General features: G+C 38.1%; 1 protein-coding gene across 1 annotated transcript in view; it reads right to left on the bottom strand.

Moving 5' to 3' along the window:
• MAPk-Ak2 (MAP kinase-activated protein kinase 2) overlaps positions 1-21,175 on the bottom strand; it is a 71,322-nt gene that overhangs the window by 13,860 nt on the left and 36,287 nt on the right. The window contains exons 5-7 of the mRNA XM_081762352.1: positions 10,568-10,666; positions 5,657-5,732; positions 3,143-3,353 (exon numbers count right to left, since the gene is read on the bottom strand). Of these exons, the coding sequence (XP_081618478.1) occupies positions 3,143-3,353; positions 5,657-5,732; positions 10,568-10,666 (386 nt within the window). The remainder of the gene's footprint in view (positions 1-3,142; positions 3,354-5,656; positions 5,733-10,567; positions 10,667-21,175) is intronic.

Genomic DNA, 21,175 nt, shown 5'->3' with positions numbered 1-21,175 from the left:
AATACATACAACTATAGGTATTAACGTGAAACTTGGAGAAACTACTTTTATCACAAAGGTAAGGGGTAAGGAAGGAGATATGGAAATACTAATCCTTAGGGGAGGGAGGGGTTCAAAATCTCCCCCAATAATAGTGTATGTCACGAATCAATGGCATTAGAGAGATTAAACGACATATGAACTCATCATTAAAAATAATGCAACACGTGTTCCAACTCTTTCGAAAATTCCGCTCCAGAGGCAGAAAGAGGGGCATTTCTTAAAATACTCAAATTTCTCTTTGTTTAATCAGAAAGTGCTGAATGTGAGGTTCGCTTAAGTTGGAAATGTGAAATTCGGTACATAGACTTTTAATTAAAATATAAGGAAACACGTATTTCACCGTTACTGATAATCCCGCTCAAAGGGGCGGGGAGGTCAATTTTAATCATACTGAAATTTCTATTTCTTTATTCACAAAGTGTTGAATGTGATGATTTGCTTAAGCTGCATATGTGAAATTCGAAGTATAAACTCTTACTTAAAAAATACGAGAACACGTGTTTCAGCGTTTTCTAAAATTTCGCTCCTAAAAGGGAAGACAATTTAAATAATATTGAAATTTCCCTTTATTTATTCACAAAGTTTCGAATATGGGTATTTGCTTCAGTTGCAGATGTGAAATTCGGTTTATAAACTCTTAAATGAAAATAAAAGAATGCGTGCTTCATTTTATTTTAATTTATTCAGTTATTTTTGAAACGTCTGCTCCTAAGGGGATAAAGGGGCTAATCTTTACAAATTGAAATTTCCCTTAATTTATTTATTTACAAAGTGCCGAATGTGGAGATTCCCTTAGTTCTTGCTAGTTGGTGGAGAAATAACTTGGACTATTTTATTTTATTTATTTATAGTTTTTATCATGTGGATCTATGAATGTGTTGTGGTGTTTCTAATAATAATAACATATCGAACTAGAGCAGCCTCTAATAAGCAGAGTCAAATTGATCACAGTGATCAGGATGGTGTAGCTACATATTATACCTTTGGATGCATTAAATTGTCTGGATCATCCGCAATCGTTAACTTTGGAAAAACGAAATCTTGACACTGTTCACCGTATGAACTTTGAATTTGAACGCAATGACTGCAAGAATATGTTTCAGAGATCTCATGCAACAGATTGTCATGTCGCTAAATGTACAGGTCCACGTAAGCAAGGAGACTACGTGCCTTTGGTACCAGTTGTTATTTGACAAATTAGATGGATTGTCAACACATCGCCCTAAAAGAAACATCTTAGCGAATGGTAACAGACCGAAAATGAAGAAAGGAAAGTTACGTAAAGAGAAGCGAGAGCGTTGGAAAGAAAAAATGAAATGAAATGAAATCTTTAAGTTTTTCGTCCCACGTTTATGCCGGTTAGGCTAAAGGAGACGGTGATTATGAGAAATGAATGAAATGGTGGAATGAAGAAAGTGGGAGGAAACGGGAGAACCCCGAGAAAACCCACGAGCACGATGTTTGTCCACCACAAAGTCCACACGGCGCGAGCTGGGATCGAACCAGGGACCCCAAGCACCGGAGGTGAACGCTCTACCACTGAGCCACCGCGTCCCCGCCTTGCAAAGAGGATGATGTTAACTTCTTAATCCAGGTGGTATTACAGAGCGTAAGTCAAGCGAATATGAATGAAATACTTCATACGTATTTTTCTGACAGGACATTAGTGGACGTACGGAATAAAAAGTATCAGCTGGTATCACAAAATAGGTTACCACGAGAAGTATTTTCACTTTTATTTTTAATTTAGTTCGTAGTGTTGATAAAGAGATGGAGCAGAGACAGTCAAGGGGAGTACTCAATTGGAGGATAATATATTTCTTGAGCAAGATGAAATGAAGTGTGGGGATTAGTGAGAATATGGGTAATGATTTTAAACAGGATTACGAGATGGTTCATAGTTCATTAATAGAGGAATTAAAAGAATTGAATAGGAATAGTAGAAATTGTATTTCTCCTCTCACGTCTCTTTGAAAACTTTGAAAGCATAGTACACAATAAAAGAAAAGAAAAAAAAAGTTTCCATCACTTTCTGTTTTTATATATAACACTTTGAAACTACAATTTCCTTACTTCCCTGCGAAAGTAACTCAATCTAGTGATCTTTCAAGGGTCTGCCACACTGTTGTAGATCATCCGAAAAAAAGGTACTGTGGCCATGCACATCTTTAACATATATATTTTTCATACAAATTCACGATGGTAATGATACACATTTGACCATCATCTGTATAATTTGAAATGAAATGGGTCCTTAGTACTATTAACCCAAAACTATTACAATTCCCAACAAATTCCAATTACCTAATTAAATCTCTGAGTACAAGAACACTCAGAGAGCAAATATTACTAGTACCTAGGTTAATGTAAAGATATAAAAGCAAGCTATTATGTATATTCCAAGAAATATCTAATTTCGAGCACTGGTTATACCGGAAATGTTTCGAAAGCTAAGGGAATGCTAATCTTGATGAATGAAGAGAAAGGGAATATCATTTCTCCTAATTCAAGGAGTCGTATTTCCGTGAAACCTGTAATTCTGTAATGAGATGATCAAAATCGCTAGTTTCTTTTGAGTTCTGAAAACATTTTAGTACTTCAAAACCAAAATTTATTTTCGATTTTTAAAATGTATGTTTCATTTCACAAACCGAAAATATCATGACATGTGAACAGCACTAGTAATGCCTTTACGCTAACGAGCCGACAAATGAGAATGATGATGAAATAATTTGTAGGCTATGCAAAGACATGAGAGAACCTAGGGACATCCACTCCCATCACAAAACTCAATGACAGTGACTTTAGTTTTTCCCCGGGTGCGAGATTTTCAACATATGAGGAAGTAGTATTGTGAAAACACTGTAACCCACGAAGATATGCCCTGGGCAACTTCCTATAAAATGTTCACTGCTCACAGGGCACGACCAACACGCGAATTTGCACTCCTCAATAGTACTTTACCGTATTTGGATCCAAGGATAAAAATATCGAACTTCAAAAAGAAATCATTAACTAATATCAAAATTGTATATGCTATTTGGAAACCATTTTCGATAATAAAACATGAAATTGATATTGCCAAGACTCTACTACTTACCGCAATCCACTTGTTGCGCATCACCTGCTCTATTGTGAGTCGCTTTGTAGGATCAATACACAGCATTCCCCGTATGAGCTCCTTCGCATCCTGAGACACGTTCTGCCACTCTGGATTTGGAAAATCGTATTGTCCCGTGCGAATTCTTTTCTTCATTCCCGGAGAAATAGCTAATCCATGATTGCTATAAAACGGTGGAAATCCACAGAGTCTGAAAATAATAAAACGAGTTATTAGCAGGTAGATTACAGATAACTTGGGTGTTTTTTATTACCTCTTGGCTTTTCGTTAATTTTTATTCTATTAAGCATTTCTTACATTAATACAACAGCTTAAAGAAATCAATGTGAAAATTCGTAGCTTTTCCTTCAAACATACAATTAACACCACATCACAATTTCCTTCTATCAATAGTTTTCTAATCAATACACCATTATATAAATATCTGTAACTGTCATTTAGCACAATGTTTCTACTAACAGATGTTAACTTTCATCCTACAACTCACGACTACTTTAACATTTTGAGTAGACGTATTAGAATAATTACATTAGGGCCGCAGTAGTTTTACAAGGTAACAAAAAACGCTGCTGCCGTTTTAGATGCCCCAGTAGTCATGCGATCACAGAAAGCAAACACTAATACAGGCACGATGCGCACACACAACAGTCATAATTCGTGCAGTGTCGAAGAGAAATTGAGGTATCGAAGCAGATTGTTCGCGTGTTTGTTGTAGAACTTTCAGGTGGGCCTATCAGCTGTCGTATCAAGTCACCACATATGTCAGGCATTTGGGGAGAATGCGTGAACGAACGCATCGCCAGGCATTGGTTCCGGAATTTCCATTCGATAGATGTGAGCCTTTAGGTTGAACCTCGCAGTGGACACTACATGTGTAGGATGATGACGCCCTTAAAGTAGCCACCGAGGAGGACAGTGGTCTAACGTGTGATGAATTTGCATGCAGGTTTCATGTTTCCGCTGAAACAGTCAAACTGCACCTGCATGGGATAAGGAAATCATACCAATTGAGCAAGTGGGTACCTCACAGATTGTCGGCAGTCAATAAGGAACTATGAGTGACAGCCTCTTTGTCCTTACTCACTCGGCACCTGAACACACCTATCATTGATCGCTTACTCATTGTGAGAACAAGCGGGTCCTCTGTGACACTTCCAAGCGTAAGACACATTGGTTGTCGCCACTCCTCACACCTCAAGACAACCTCTGCACCCACGAAAGGTTATGCTCTCTGTACGGTGGAATTGTTGGCATGTGGTGCATTACGACCTCCTTCCACCTGATCACACGAATCCTGACCTCTACTATCAGCAGTTGAAAAGGGTCCACCGTGCATTGCGGCAGAAAAAAAAAAAAAATGAAATATTTCAGTTTAATGTCCCACGATTATGCCCGTTAGGCTAAGCGAGACGATGATTATAGCAAATGAATGATGGAAGAATTGCTGGAATGAAAAGTAGAAGAAACGGGAGTACCCCGAGAAAACCCACGGACACGATGGTGTCGATCACAAACTTACTTAGTCGGGGATCGAACCACGGATCCCAGGCATCAGAGGTAAGCGCTTGCATTGCGGCACAAGGAGCCAACATCGGTGAATCACAAGGATGTGCTGTTCCTGCAAAGCCTTATGTGGCGGAGGGGATCCGGGAGACCCTTGAGCACCTTGACTGGAAGACGCTATGCCATGTACGGACCTTGCGCGAACATATTACCACCTATTCCTCTCGACAACCACTTCTGTGGGAGATCCTTCGCAAATGAGGGAGAGCTGCCGAACGCACTCACAGACTTTTTTTTACATCCACGATCGCCGAGTTTTGTCATCAAGGTATTGTGCAGCTGTAGGAACGTTGGGAGTTTTTTTTATATTTTTTTTTGTCCCCGTCACGATCAACACTACTGCCGTAAATGCATTTAAAAACGAATACATCAAAATATAAGAAACCAATAAATATTATTATTAATAATAAAAAAGAATGAATCAGAAAATAACGTTTGAGGTGAACCTTTCCAGCTCGGCCAAGTACCGTTCACTCAGTATCCATAACCTTACCTCGGGTCTTCCATCATGTCAATTTCAAAGAAACTGCAGGTGGCTTACAAAGAGGTGAATATTTTGTTCTTTTCGGGGAAAGAATCGTATCATTCAGCCGGCGTAAGTACTGACTAAGTTTTGGACCAGCGATGTAAAGTGAGCGGTGATGAGTTGAAGTTCGCCAAAAACAAACACTAACAGAAACACGTGGAGTTTGGGGGGGTTCGCTAGTCGACGCAAGTGAAGTCTGAATATTTTGACTTTTGTCGGAGACAAGATCTGTTTAGGTGGAAACGTCGGCCGTGTGAATTGCCACAGGTTTACAAGAAGTAGCTGCAACAGTAGCAAATGGCGCAGAAAGCGAGGAAGGGATGCAGTTTTTCTCTCAGTTAACGGGAAAATAAATATGGTAAGAAAATTACTAACACAAAATTTTAAAAAAGGATTATACTTACAAAATGTACATTATTACTCCTAAAGACCATATATCACAGCTCTTGTCATACTTTTCGGGACCTAATACCTCAGGTGCTACAAAAAGAAAGTAGATATTTAATATCATGCATTTTCAATTCTTACAGTAAGAACACTACATCCATCTACACTTTCAAGTACAGCATAGTGAATCGAAATTTCCACAATAAATTTAACCATTGTTCCTGATTACGCTTTCAATCATTAATTTATACCATTCCGAAAAAGCAACTTCTACAGTTATTAATAAACAATATTAAATAATAACAGAACTATCACAACAAATGAAATGTATCTACATTTATTCTGACTTAGCGGTCGTTTTCTTGATAATAATAAGCAAAACAATATATACTGATTTGTTGAGTAGGAATATATGTTGCTTTATAACGTTATGTTTGCTTCACGTCCTTACACAATACCGAGATAATGAAGAACGACACTACTATTAGGCTTTCCAATGGAGGCATTGCACACGGTACAGCAGAAACGACTAACATGTTATTACATTTCTCTATCGCTGCACATTAATGGTTGTTAATTTCACGGAAGCCTGTACAGGAAACCAGGAAAATGTGTATACTGAGTTAGTGTTGTCTTACTCCTGTTTTAGTGAACAATGAAGCATTGCATACTGAGGGAGCGAATTTGGGCTGTAGAGTGGCAATCTTCTGATGAGTGACGAAACAAATTTTCATGTCACAGAAACTGTGAATAAACAAAACTTCTGATATTGGGTCCTCAACTGTCCATATGAACTCCATGAACGTCTTCTGCATAATGACTTAAGTATGGAGTACTGTGTCGGCCCAAAACATAATTGTGACAGTCTTTCTTTGAAGATGATTCAGGAGACATGTGTATTGTTAAGGCTGAACAGTGCACTAAGATGTCTGCAGCACGCTATCTATGGTTTCAGCAAGATGATGTTACTGCAGATACTATAATTATCAGCATGTTAGCTCTGTGTAAATTTATATTGATAAAAGGAGGAAATAATCTGTGCTGTTTACAGGTAGTCTAATTTAACGCTTCGCAGAAGCAATATAGTCCGCACCAGAGGCGGCTCGTACTGTCATTAACAAAGCGTGCTACAATATATATATATATATATATATATATATATATATATATATATATATATATATATAGGGTGTTTCAGATTAAACGTCCAGTGCTTATAAATCTGAAACGGCTGAGAACAAAAAGATGAAACAAAAACTGAGATAGGAAAATGTCATAGGGCGCATCACATGGTGTTGTTGTGGTGACCCCAGGGCCTTCCTTCAAGGGGGCGCAGGGGCCAACTTCAAATTTTCAAATGGGAACACGTATTGAATCATACCTCATTCAATAGTACTTGAAAAACGAAACAACTTTTGTAGGAAACAATTTTCGATTTGGGCCACCGTTTTCAAAATAGCCGCAAAAAGTGGGTCCTGTATCAGATAAAACGTCCAGTGCTTATAGGCCTAAATCAGAAACGGCTGAGAATAGAGAGATGAAACAAAAACTGAGATAGAAACGATGATAAAGCATATCAAGTGGTATTGTTGTGGTGACCCTCAGGAAACTCCATGAAGGGGGCCCAGGTGCCAACTTGTAACTGATACAGGACTTTTTGCGGCCATTTTGAAAACGGTGCCCCAATTCCAAAATTGTTTCCTACAAAAGTTGTTTCGTATTTCAAGGACTATTGAATGAGGTATGATTCAATACATGTTCCCATTTGAAAATTTGAAGTTGGCCCCTGAGCTCCCTTGAAGGAGGGCCCTGTGAGTCACCACGACAACACCATGTGATGCGCCCTATGACATTTTTCTATCTCAGTTTTTGTTTCGTCTTTTTATTCTCAGCCGTTTCGGATTTATAAGCACTGGACGTTTTATCTGAAACACCATATATATATATATACGTGTATTTACCTACTGAAGGCGGAAGTTGATATCCATCCTTCGATTCTTAATGTTGGCAAACTTTTCTATCACCCTGGAGTTGAAATCTAGCATGTTGTTGATCAAACTTTTTTCTATCGAGAGCATGGCTAGGGCAGTTAACCTTCCTGACCTACGGAAATTCCTCACGAATGTCTTAATTCTCTTTATAGACGAAAAGCATCTCTCAGGCTCTGCTGTGGACATTGGTATGGTCACTGTTATTTGCAAAAGGGTTGTTATTTCGCTAAAATTGTTCTGTAAATTGTTTTTAAAGATAAGCTGACAGAACCAAAAGCTCAGTGCGAAGTCACTGTTTACCTAACATTGGGTAGCTTTCAACCGCAGTGTCCAGAAATGTTCCGGAAAAATCACTAAAATTTGCAGAATCCAGAAGTTTGGCGGCATCCAAATGGCTTGTTTTCTCACATCTATTTCGCGCATCCGCAGAAATGTGATCACATACTTCTTTGGCATTGGGTACTCTGCAAGATATAATCCGCCCATATTTGTTTTACCAACTGTTGGAAGAAAAATATCACTTGTCCTAATATTGTCTGTGTCATTCCGAATTTTCTCAATGGCTTCAATGAAATATTTAAGCGCTGTTTGTACTTTAATGGTAGGCCTGCACTGAATTTGATTATAGAAAATATTCACATGCGGCATTATTTTGTGAAAGAATTCTAACCAAAACATGAATTCCCTATGTTGGATTTCTCTAGTTCTGAAAAACAATCTTTCGAAACATTTTAATTTTCATAGATAGAATTGACGGTTCGTGACTTGAAATTCCATCGAGTAGCTGACCCACTCGGAATACGTCGTACAGCCACTTTTTTCAAGACAGATACACGCTGTGGGGAGCAGGAGGAAAAATGAGGAAAATCCTGAAAGACTACATGAAAAAAGCCCTTGTCGATTGATTTTGAGATGAAGTTCTTCCCATTATCAAATTTAATTGGTTAACAATGGACGTAGTGCGCCAAAGGAAAGTGTTCTTTAATTTTAGATTGTACGCCATTAATTGATCCCTTATTACAGATGCCCCATTAAATGTGTGCGCTATAATTCTGCTACGATCTGAATCTGTGTCAAAAATGTTCAATTCATTTAATATACACTCCCGACAATTCTGGGCTTCCGGACCTTTAGGATTAAAGAAAATAAAAAAGAGAAAAGACAGAGCCGAGCGGCGAGCGCCGCCAGTAAGCAAAAGAAAGCGAGAAAGAGGAATACTTGGCGCTTGCGCAGAATGTCTTCGGGCTCAACCTAACACAGCACGGTGGAAGCTATTCTGGGTGTAAAAAAAGGAAAGTGGACAAGGCATAATGAGATCTTTGCTCCATGCTAGAGATATAGGCTTGTATAGTTCAAGCGGGCTCCATTCAGTACAGCCCGCTAGGTTCGTTAGTACAACTTCCACACTGCTGAAAGCGCTGATAATCGCGCTCCACGCTCGAAAAAGAAGATAGTCATGGGAAAGTTCTGTATTTTGTTAATTGATGAACAGTTTAAACAAATGAATAGATGAAATTTTTTTGAACTAAAATTAGTCTAACACAAATACACAAACATAGGAAGCGTGCTGTAGCCCGGTAGCCCTACGTCAGAAACAGCTACTGGTCCGCACGTTTCACTGACCTTGGTGACCCATATTTCTTCTTCTGGGAATGACTAAAGTATATGACGTTCAAAACCACGTCAGCAAACGTGGAAGAATGCAGATATAAACAAGGTAATAAACGGCATATAGTATTACAATACATAATGGCAGCCTACTACTAGCGCATACAATAATACATTTGAAGTAATGATGAAATGTGTAATTTTCAAGTGGCTTTTGTGTTCAAGCTGTATCACACGTCAATGTGACAATCTCTATAGTGTGTACTTTATGCTTACACGAACACTTTATGCTTACAAGGTGTGCGTATCTTATAGGAGCTAAAGATATTCTACAATCTTTTTCTTTTATAAGGTAACCAAAAAAAATTCTGTCACTTTGTGTGGAGGTGGAGGTCTGTGTTCAATTGGCCCTCACACCGTGAGTTGAGTGCGAATGGAGATAAGGCGACGGTCAGTTGTTGGTGTGGGTATATCCAACATACTACCTGGTTGTGGCAGTCCGTGAACTTGCGTAAGGACAGAGTGAACATGGGACCTCCACACAGAGTCATAATGTCGTGTATGCTGTACGAGTTCAAACGGATCAAATGCCGCTGCAGCGGGGCGGAAGATATACCAGGCCTTTGGTGAGGGTGGCGTGACTATGCGGACAGTGCAGCGGTGATTTAACAAGATTAAGGTCGATGACGAAACACTCGAAGACGCACCATGTGAAGACCAACATATCTACAAAATGAAAATCTTCAGGCAGCAATTGATGCAAACAGTGGCCAGACATATGATGAACTGGAATTACAATTCAGTGTGAGTGGAGAAACTACTCGCCAGCACTTCCATCAACTTCGGAAGCACTACAAGTTGGGTTACACATGATTTGACTCCTTGTCAGAAGGCAACCCAAGCAGACACCTATGTTTCTTTTGATGTCTCGTCTGAGGAAGGGGCCATTTCTGGACAGCGTGTTGACATGTAATGAGAAGCGGATCCTGTACGAAGCTCCACGGCGCCGTCATCATTAGTTAGCATCCCATGAACCGGTTCCAGAACAGCCGAAATCAGCACTGCACCAGGAGAGATGCTTCAAACTGTCACCTACACATCATAACCAACAATCAGGCCCTGCATACACACCCTCTGTGTTACCAACTCACAATTTTATGTATTGCAAACCACAGGCGTTTTCATTATTTTGAAACCCATACATATGTATATTCCTGTGGAAGTACACAATGACTGCTTTCGCTAGAATTACTTCATCAGATGGGGACGGGAAAAAAGGTTTGACTCCCCAGCATTTATTACAAACACAAAGTCCTACAAAAGACTTACCCACGTAGTAAGGGGTATAACAAGGAGTCTGTAACGCCTCCACGGAAAAGGTTTCTTTGGCAAATCCAAAATCAGTCAGTTTCAGAACTCCCGCTTCACCTACGAAAAATATAATAAAAATAAAGTTAAGTTTAAAAACAATAATAAAGCACAATATAAACACTTTAGCTTCTGGGTTTATATAGTAAATTCCAACTTGCTGTTAGTATAGTGCATTATCACGTAGTAGAAAAACTAGGTATGGGAGGTACATGGTAAATAAAGCTCTTGAGGGGGCACGGTAGCTCAGTGGTAGAGCACTTACCTCCGGTGCGTGGAATCCCTGGTTCAATCACCAACCAAGTAAGTTCGTGGTGGACAACATCGTGTCCGTGTATTTTCTCAAAGTACTCCCGTTTTCTCCCTTATTTTTATTCCACCAATTCCTCTATCATTCCTTTGCCTTAATCATCCGCTTCCATTAACCTAAAGGACATAATCATGGGACGTTAAACTGAAAGATTTAATTTAATTTCAAATAAAATCTTTAAACATTCTCTTTTAAGATTAATACAATATATACTGATACTCTTCGGAAATGAAATGAAATGAAATCTTTAGTTTTACGTCCCACGGTTATGCCGGTTAGGCTAAAGGAGACGGTGATTATGAGAAATGAATGAAACGGTGGAATGAAGAAAGTAGGAGGAAACGGGAGAACCCCGAGAAAACCCACGAGCACGGCGTTTGTCCACCACAAAGTCCACACGGCGCGAGCTGGGATCGAACCAGGGACCTGATACTCTTCGGGTAACTGCTACAATAGTACCGAGCTACACTCAGGCTTTGTCCGTTTGCATTAATAAGTTATTCCGAGTCCTACTTGGGCTTAGGATTGAGTGTTAAATAACGAAATAGATAGAACTGACACATCCAACCGCGTGCTTTGCATTTCCTCAAACTGAACTGCACCATACACATTATATATTTAAAGTTAAATGATGCTACAGAAAAAAAAAAAAAAAAAAAAACAATATTTGTGCTACATTAGTTCACAATACTGTATGTGAAGAGAAACAAACGAATTTAATATTTATCAAAATGTATATAATATGCGAACTAGATCATACACTTAATCTTACCTGGAAAGTAACAAGGTTAAACGACAACCGGACTAACTCTTGAAATTACTGAGGAAAGTTTTCTTCTATTGAACTGAATCGTATACATAACAGTAGAGTGAAAGCATACCAACATTTGCATGTCTAAACTCAAAAACTTTTTCAATTTGGGCATGATAATATTGGTGTGTGTTCGTCGCCCTTCCGTTATATCATACCAAATCAACTCAATCACACACAAAAGTATAATAAATTAAGTTACGCGGAGATTTGCCCAGTAATTGCAAGAGTAAAATGTGGATAACATTTACAGAGGTAAATGGACAACTAACTCCTCAAAGTACAGATACTTCGCAAAAACTACGTATTTATTTCTAGAAATGAAACTTTAGATTTATTACATTTTTCCCCTTTACTCATCGTCAATAAATACATACGTAGACAACCTCCTTTATCAGACACATTAGATATCGAATACACGTATCTTAAGATAGCAGAATGCAGAAGATAGTTTTTAGCAGAATGCACTGGGAATGTATTAAGAGAAATTCGAGCATGGGATAGTTAATGGCAATATTGGGGAAAATCAATCTATATATATATATATATATATATATATACACAATTGAAAATCACTATGTTTGTGACTCTAAATCTCCTGAACCGCCCGACCGTTCTCGATCAAATTTGTAACATGGATGAGGTTCGACGCTGGGCTGGTTTTAGCCTGTTTACTTTGATGGTGGAACTGATGGAAGGGGGGCGGAGGAGGAGGGAGTATAACATAATAAATAAAACTTAACTTCTAAACCACTCGACCGATCTTGATCAAATTTTCAACATAGATGAGGTTCAGGCATGGGATTGTTTTTATGATTTAAATTTGACGGAGCAACGTAGGGGAGAAAAAGGAGGGGGAATCAATTCATATAAGGCTGAAAGTGACTTAACTCTTGAACTATCCGACCGATCTCAATTAAATTTTCAAGATACATGAGCTTCGGATCTGGAAACATTTTTGTGATTTCACTTTAACGGTAGATCCTAGGGGAAGGGGACGTATAAATAAAAATTAATAAAACCTAATAACTTTTTGAATCACCCAACCAATCTCGATCAAATTTTCAACATATATGAGGGTCGAGCCTTGGGTGTTTTTTTGTCGTTCCACTTTGACGAGCGAACCTAGGAGAGGGGGAGATATATATATGTAAATAAATAAATAAATAAAAATGACTGCCTTTGTGACTTCATCACTCTTGAACCACCCGACCGATCTCAATCAAGTTTTCAACATACATGAATTTAGGAGCAGGAATTACTTTGGGCTATTCACTTTGAAGATGCAACGTAGGGGAGGGGGAGAGAAATTTAAAAATGATCAAAAATGACCGATATTAGTGTTGAATCCATAGTTTTCGGGGTCGATGAGACAAAACAGTGACATTTCTGACGCTGTTTCAACCCAAGTGCAGCCCTGATAGTTGTGGAGGGGGAGAGCACAACGTAGGGGAGGGGGATAAACATTTAAAAATGATCGAAAATGACGAATATTAGTGTCGAATCCATAGTTTTAGGAGTAGCTGAGATTAACAGTGACAATTCTCATGCCGTGTGTCGCAGCAAGGAGGAGGGGGAGCTATATATAATAATGATCGAAAATGACCAATATTAGTGTCTAATCCATAGTTTTCGGGATCATTCAGATGAACAGTGACATTTCCAATCCGGTTTAAATCCAAAATCAGCCCCGCCACTTGGGGGAAGGGGAGAACGGGATATATGAAAATGATCGAAAATCGCCACTATCAGTGTCGAATTTATATAGTTTTCTGGGTCGCTTAGATGAACAGTGATACTTTCCATCCCGTTTAAATTCAAATTCAAACCCGCAACTTGGGCGAGGGGGAGGAAGAGATATTTAAAAATGATGGAAAATGACCGATATTAGTACTGAATCCACATTTTTTGAGGGGTCGCTGGGATCAACGGTGACACTTGCGATGCCAAGGGCCACAACATGCGGTGATATATATATATATATGTGGTCAAAAATGACCGATATTAGTGTTGAATCTATAGTTCTTGGGATCGCCGAGATGCTGTTTAAATCCAAATTCAGCCCCGCATCTTGAGAAAGGAAAGGAGGAGATAATAAAATGATCGAAAATGACCAATATTAGTATCAAATTCATGGTTTACGGGATCGCCGAGATGATCAATGATCTTTCCGATGTCGTTTAAATCGATGCTATTAAAAACTAAAACAACATATTTCATGGGTACTAAACACATGAGATACGCAGTTATGCATTTAAATTTTCATTTCAACCCAGCGAAGCGGGTAATATATGCTAGTAAATAAATAAATATAAAAGAACGTAGGTATATGCTAACAGGATTACAGAAGAGAATCAACGGGGTATAATAAATACATAATTTTCTGTGCAGTTAAAGAAGTATATAGTGTAAGACAAGAATGTGTAAATGTACTAGTCACTTGTTTGCTTTTATGGCCATTTTAGACTTAAAACTATGCTATGCATAAGTTTCGGAAGTCTTATAGAACAGTTATATCCATCCGCCTGTTATTCGACAGATATTAAAGAAAAACTGGAAGCGGTTTCTTGGAATCAATTCAGCGTCCCAAAAATAGGTTACACCTCCTCCGTTAACCTTCTACTCAAACCGGAAGTAGTTCGAATTAATCATTTCCCGTTTCAACGTTTACTACCATAGAACGAAAATGGTAACATATAGCGAGAATTGGATTTTTGCAATCGATTCAGTGTCTCAAGAGAACATATCATCACCACCCGCAGCAGTCTGTCAAAACCAAAAGGGCTTGAAATTTACTTGTACTTGCGGGTTCATTACTTATTTTCATAGAGCAAAAGCGGTATGATATACCGAGAAACGGTTTTCTGACAAAGATTCAGCGTCCCAAGAATGAGTTTTGCTTATACTTTTATTTATCTGCTCAAACCAAAACTGATGATAACACTGTGCAACAAATTTCAACTTTTTTTCTGTCCTTCAAATGAAATTATGTGATTTTAACTAAATGACAGGTGCTGAATTCATTGGTGGAAACCAAAATGTTCCATCACGTCACGCTTTTGTTGAGCAGACCACAACACATTATGCGAAATGTACGTATTTACGTATATTTACTATCTAATGTAGGCTGGGAAGGCGTATTATACTAACATTAAATTTTTTTGACTTACCCTTTAAAATACTTCCTTTGGTCGCTTACATTTGTACACATTTTCTGGAAACTCTCTGATGATAGACAAGCAATACTCAGCAAGCATACTTTCAGCCCACTTTCCACTGCAACGCTTTTCAAATATGACAATGTACTGATGAAACCTTTCTTTGTGTTCACCACTTACTACGCCGAAGTTTTGAGGGAAAAAGTCAAGGTATGAGTGCAAAAAGTGTAATTTTAATGATATGTTGCATCCCATAAGTTGAAAACTCCGCATCATGTCACTAATAATAGTTTCATAATTTTCAGCTTTTACATTTCCAAGAAATCCTCAACATACCGGTTTAAATGACAGCCAAGCTAATTTCTCAATTTCAGAGAGTTAAGTTTCAAAGTCTTCACTCTGCATGACTGTTTTAATCTGTGGACCAACAAATACTCGTTCTTTAATTTTTGCCTCACTTAAGTTTGGGAATTTCTCCTTAAGGTGTGTGAAAGCAATACCTTCTCTATCTAGTGCTTTAACAAAAATCTTCATCAACTCAAGTTTGATATGTAATGGTGGCAAAAATACATCTTAAGGATTCACAATGCCAGTATTTAAGAACGTAGTGGTTTACTTTGTCACGATGTCCCACTCACATTAAAAAACAATACTTGGATATTCTTGTTGCATTACTGTGAGAATACCAGTAACTTTCAAGTCCCCCCACACATGCTATTTGAATTTTTTATATTCAATCAAGTCCAATATTGCACTCATAACTTCATATGTCCTTTCTATGAGCCGCGTATGCTACAGAAACAGATGGATTAACATTTCCAAATGGGGAAGCGCTGTCTTCAGATTTAGTTTCGAGCTCTCAATAAGTGCCACTCGATGGGATTATGTTCATGTCCCAAAGACTGAAATAAGCTATCAACATCTTTGCAATTAACAATGCCTCCGTTTCCAACAAACTAGTCTTCAAAATGACTTTGTCATTTTATAAACAAACTGATCTTAATATATTGAGCTAAGAGATTGCAACCTTGAAGCTTGGAGCCCAACTCTTCCGCTTTTCTTTTAGGAAGATTTGAGTCTCGTATAAGATGATTAAGTTCTTTTTGTGTGATCAAGTAAGGTGACGTTGACTGGGATGCTGATGGGTGAAAGTCTACACTTTCTCCGTTGCTTGGAACGTCTACGGAATCATCTTCTGAATCAATAGTGTAATGTTCTGGAGCTTTAGGTACTGGAAGATCTTCACTGTGGGGAACTGGTCGAATAGCTGACTTTAAATTAGAGTACTGAATCTGATGTTTAGATGAAAAGTCCTTTACGTCTGTCAAGCAAAAGTAACAGTCAGTTACATTATCTACTTGTTCGCGCCAAATCATAGGAACAGTGAATTTTATGGAACTACGTTTTCCTTGCAGCCAATTTCTCAAATTCCTGGAACAAGTAGTGCAACATATGTGCGGGGCCCAAGGCTTACCCTAGTCTCCAATCCTACAGCTAAATTACAGTTCATAAGCCTCTTTAACTAAAGGTGTACATTTATTTAACACTTTCTTGAAACCCAATGCTTAACACACACTGCCACAAAAATACACAACGCGGCAAATCCGACCACTCCTAACGAAACACCACTCAGCACGTAAGAATACAATCGAACCAAACATTACTCAAATGCTAGAACATATAGCAGCAGATTTAGGCGACACAAATCTGAACTCGTTTATTATTAGATATTAATGGGCTACTACCTGAAATAAAGATAAAGACTGAGGAAAAATATGAGAAACTAGTGCTTCCTATTATAACGAGTGCTTCCAAAGACTCGTAAGCGGTAGGAGAATATTGGGGGATGAGGAAAACCCCTCTTTAAACAGCGTATTTCTTCTGTGAAGAAGAAAAATTGTGGTTTGGATGATTTTTCAATGAGAGTATATTTTAAGGTATACTACATTAACTTAAGCATATTTTTGCTCTCCCAGCTGGTCTAGTGGGTAGCACGCGAGCCTTCGGTGCATGAGATCTCGGGTACGATTCCCGGTAGGAGAACATTGAACGATACAATTGCTCGGATTCCACCCTAAACGTGGAATCCTATAGCCTCGCTGCTGAAAAGGTACGCTAAATTTCATTACCAAACCAATCATTAATCATATTTCATCACCACCCGCAAAAATTTGCTATTTTATAGTACACAATTTCAAACTTTTCAACTTTTAAAAAAATTGGTATATGATACACAAAAAGAATTACATATTCGATTTTTTCATGCAAAAATACATAAGAAATACATATTTTCATGTAAAGAACAGATTTCGTGTCGCACAGTGTAATTTATTATTCCTCTTACAACACTGATCGAATAATGGATAAAACGGAAACAGATAGCGAAAAGCAGTTTTTGTGCTGTGGATTCTGTACCGTAAGAATATGTTTGATTTCTGATTTTATTCCTCTATTGCAAACGGAAGTAATCAGACATCATTTAGTATTCTCGGTTTCAATTTTAATATCCAATGAGCAAAAGTAGTAAGATAGCGCGAATAATGGGTTTTTGATATGGATTCAGCGTTCTATCTTTGATCTTATTCCTCTATTCAAGTAATTATACATATACTAGTTCAAGTTTTGAGTATTGAATTCGCGTAACAGGACGATTTATGCTCCTATCATATTACACGATGTGGAGAAATCTTCTTAACTTGATAAATTATTGTTGTAATAATTTACCCTTTTCTTTCTTTCTCATTCTTTCTGATCTGACGGTGAAAAACTCGCTGACATAAAACGTGTATATTTTCTGATCAAGATTTGAATGGTATGAACACATCTTTCATAATTGAAATGACATGTTTTTTGAGCACGTACATTTACAAGTATTCACTTACCTACGGAAAACTTACTATTAAAGCCCACTTAATGATAATACATTCCGTATATATTTCATTTAATTACTAATACCAGAATGATTGCTCCTTTCTCTTAATTGAAGCAATTGTAACCATAACCAAGCTTCTACCATTCGACTTAATATACACTCTAACACCTGTGTCCTATATTGTGGGCGTTCAGTAGTATCTTCAGTTAGAAAATGTTGGGAACCACTGCCTTAGACAATGAGCTACTTGCCAATCGAATTTTGCTCAGATCCGGCTAGTGGTTATTGAAAAATAAAACACCACATACGATGAGGCAAGTCACGTGCCTGTCCGAGATCAAGTGCCATTGTGAAATTTGGTTCAGATCCTACTAGTAGTTACACAGTCTTAGTCTCTCTTTCTATATATATATATATATATATATATATATATATATATATATATATATATATATATATATATCGAGTGTTCTAAAAATGGCGCCCATGCATCACGGAGCACTATTCTGCAGGCCAAAATAAAGCGAAAATGTTATATGATGGAATTCCCTCTGGGGTCTCCTTCAGCCGCTATAGGCAATCAAAATTTCACAATGTGGCAACGTCACAGTCAATATCGACTTTAGCTGCCATTTGGAAAGAATCGATATAAGAATTTAATAGATAGGCAGATCTAACCTATGGTTCTTTAATTGCGACGTTGGCACATAGTGCAATTTGTGTCTCCAGACAAGGACTCGAAAGGTATACATATTTTATATATACACAGTGCTTGTCAAAAGTTCCGGAACGGCTAAATATCTTGGTTAGAATGCTTTTTTCTGAAAATGTGAAACATACAAAAGTTGCAGGATATCAACAGACCTATCGAAAACTCGTGCCTGTCAAAATGTGTACGGGCCTGTGTAGGCCCCATCTCTAATTTTTCAAATTAGAGCCCCCATTTTTTATTCCAAATTCGATATCTACGGGACAAATTAAATCAGAATATGTAGTGCTCAAAACTGTAGGATGTGAATATTAGGCCCTACAGGGCCGGAAAAACTATTAAGGTGAGTAGTGTGAAAAGTTCTGGTACGGCTAAACATCTTGGTTAGTGTGTGTTTATCTGAAAATTTGAAAAATCCAAAAGTTGCAGGATATCAATAGAACTATCAGATGTCCGTGCTCTTCAAAATGTGTGCGGCCCTGTGTGGGCTCCACGGGGCACATCTGTGATTCTTCAAATGAGAGCCCCCACTTTTTATTCCAAATTCGGTATCTATGGAATAAACTAAATCAGAATATGTAGTGCTCAAAACTGTAGGATGTGAATATCAGGCCCTACAGGGCCGGAAAGACTATTAGGGTGAGTACTGTGATAAGTTCCGGAACGGCTAAATATCTTCGTTAGAATGCGTTTTTCTGAAAACGTGAAAAATACAAAAGTTGCAGGATATCAATAGAACTATCGAAAGCACCTGCCAATCTGTGATTTTTCAAATGAGAGCCCTAATTTTTTATTCTAAATTCGGTGTCTACGGAACAAAGTAAATCAGAATATGTACCGCTCAGAGCTGTAGGATGTGAGTACCAGCCCTACGTTGCCGGAAAGACTAAGGTTAGTAGTGTCAAAAGTTTCGGAAGGGTTAAATATCTCTGTTAGTATGCGTTTTTCTGAAAACTTCTAAGTTAGGACTGTTGTACTGGTAGGAAACTGAAAATGTTTAGACACTATGGGCAACAGGGAACCGAACTGTTATTTTGCAAGTAGATGCCCCTGTACCAACAAGGTGGAAAAATGAAATGAAATCTTTGTGTTTTACGTCCCACGGTTATGCCGGTTAGGCTAAAGGAGACGGTGATAATGAGAAATGAATGAAATGGTGGAATGAAGAAAGTGGGAGGAAACGGGAGAACCCCGAGGAAACCCACGCACACGGTGTTCGTCCACTACAAAGTTCACTTGGCGGGGGCTGGGATCGAACCCGGGACCCCAAGCACCAGAGGACCTACAAGGTGAATGTGTGTTATAGGTCATAAATATGTTCTGCAAAATTGATGTATTAAAACAAGATTAGTGTAATTGTGGTGTATGATTGGTAAAGAGAATGGAGTGCAGACAGGCACAGATTACGAATAAAGGTTTAGAAGATTTCAAGTGTGTATTTACGTAATTATTAGTGTCTTCACCTCTGAATAGTTTCTTCAATTGCATTCTATTAGGCACAATGAATTTAGCCGAAAGAGAAAGAGTTACTATTCTGATGATGAGACGTTATGGTGATTGAGTAAAGTCATATCATAGAATGGTGATAGAGTAAGGCCATAGAATGGCCACTAGGTCTCCTGATCTATCTCCGCTTGACGTTTTTTACTGGGGATATCTGAAAAGAAAAGCGTATAAACAGAAATTTGATAATATCGAACAACTGAAGGAAAGAATAGTAAATATTTCGAACTAAATTACATCAGATATGTTAGCTGCAGTTATGGATGAGTTTTATTTACGTCTGGGTCATTGTCAGGTCGCAGAAGGACATCAATTCGAACAATTAGCTAAATAGTACGTGTTCTCAAATGCAAACACAACATTTGCAACAGAGAGGGTTTGGAGTCGAAAAATACTAAGGGAGTGACGAATCATGGGGCTCCTGTCTCTGTAGTGACATCTTGTACAGTACATAAAAGACTGCACGTAGACACAGCGAAAACGATATGAGGTGCATTTTACAGGAAAAATGTTGTTGATCCCCTTAGAATTTCTTCCCACTTAGGCTTGCATAGCAACTTATTCTGTAGTTGTTAGACATAACAGGATTTTGCGACGTCGAATTCATTTCTGACAATCTCAGTAGCCAATGTTCCATAATCACCTTGTACTGTGGAGCCCTACATATAAGTACATACTGCACTATAATACTTTCCTAGCATCGGAATCTACTATAATTACTAGGGACTAGCATTTAATAAAGCAAACTTGGGATTTATAGGGCCCCTATACTCTGTTAAAAATATGTACACGTTGTTATGAACTCTCACGTCAATAAAGTTTCGCACAAGTGTTGGTATTACATGTTTTCATTTAAATGAATAAACATCGCAGAGAGTTGTTGTATGGATCCAGTTGTCAGTTATATACATGTGCAGAGTACGAAAACTGTTTCTTATTGTAGCCGTCAATTCAATTCTGATCTAGTATTTGCTGCCGCCATCGTGATTACTTATTATTTTTACAGAATTTAGAAATATTTTCAGTGCATGACAAATTCGATCTCTAGATAATATTTGCAAATATGATTAAAATGTGACTTAAGTCGTGTGCTTAATGCAGTTTATGTTCTCGGAGTTCAGACAAGGCACTTCCGAGCTTCAATACTGTTTGGATCTGAAATTCTCTGTTTGGAAATGTAGTGAAATCAACAGGAATCTGGACTTG

Source organism: Thermobia domestica, chromosome 6 (assembly GCF_964235325.1).
Source record: "Thermobia domestica chromosome 6, izTheDome1.hap1.1, whole genome shotgun sequence".
NCBI classification, from domain to species: Eukaryota; Metazoa; Arthropoda; class Insecta; order Zygentoma; family Lepismatidae; genus Thermobia; species Thermobia domestica.
Note: the sequence above shows the minus strand (reverse complement) of the source record. Positions and strands in the feature narration are given on the sequence as shown.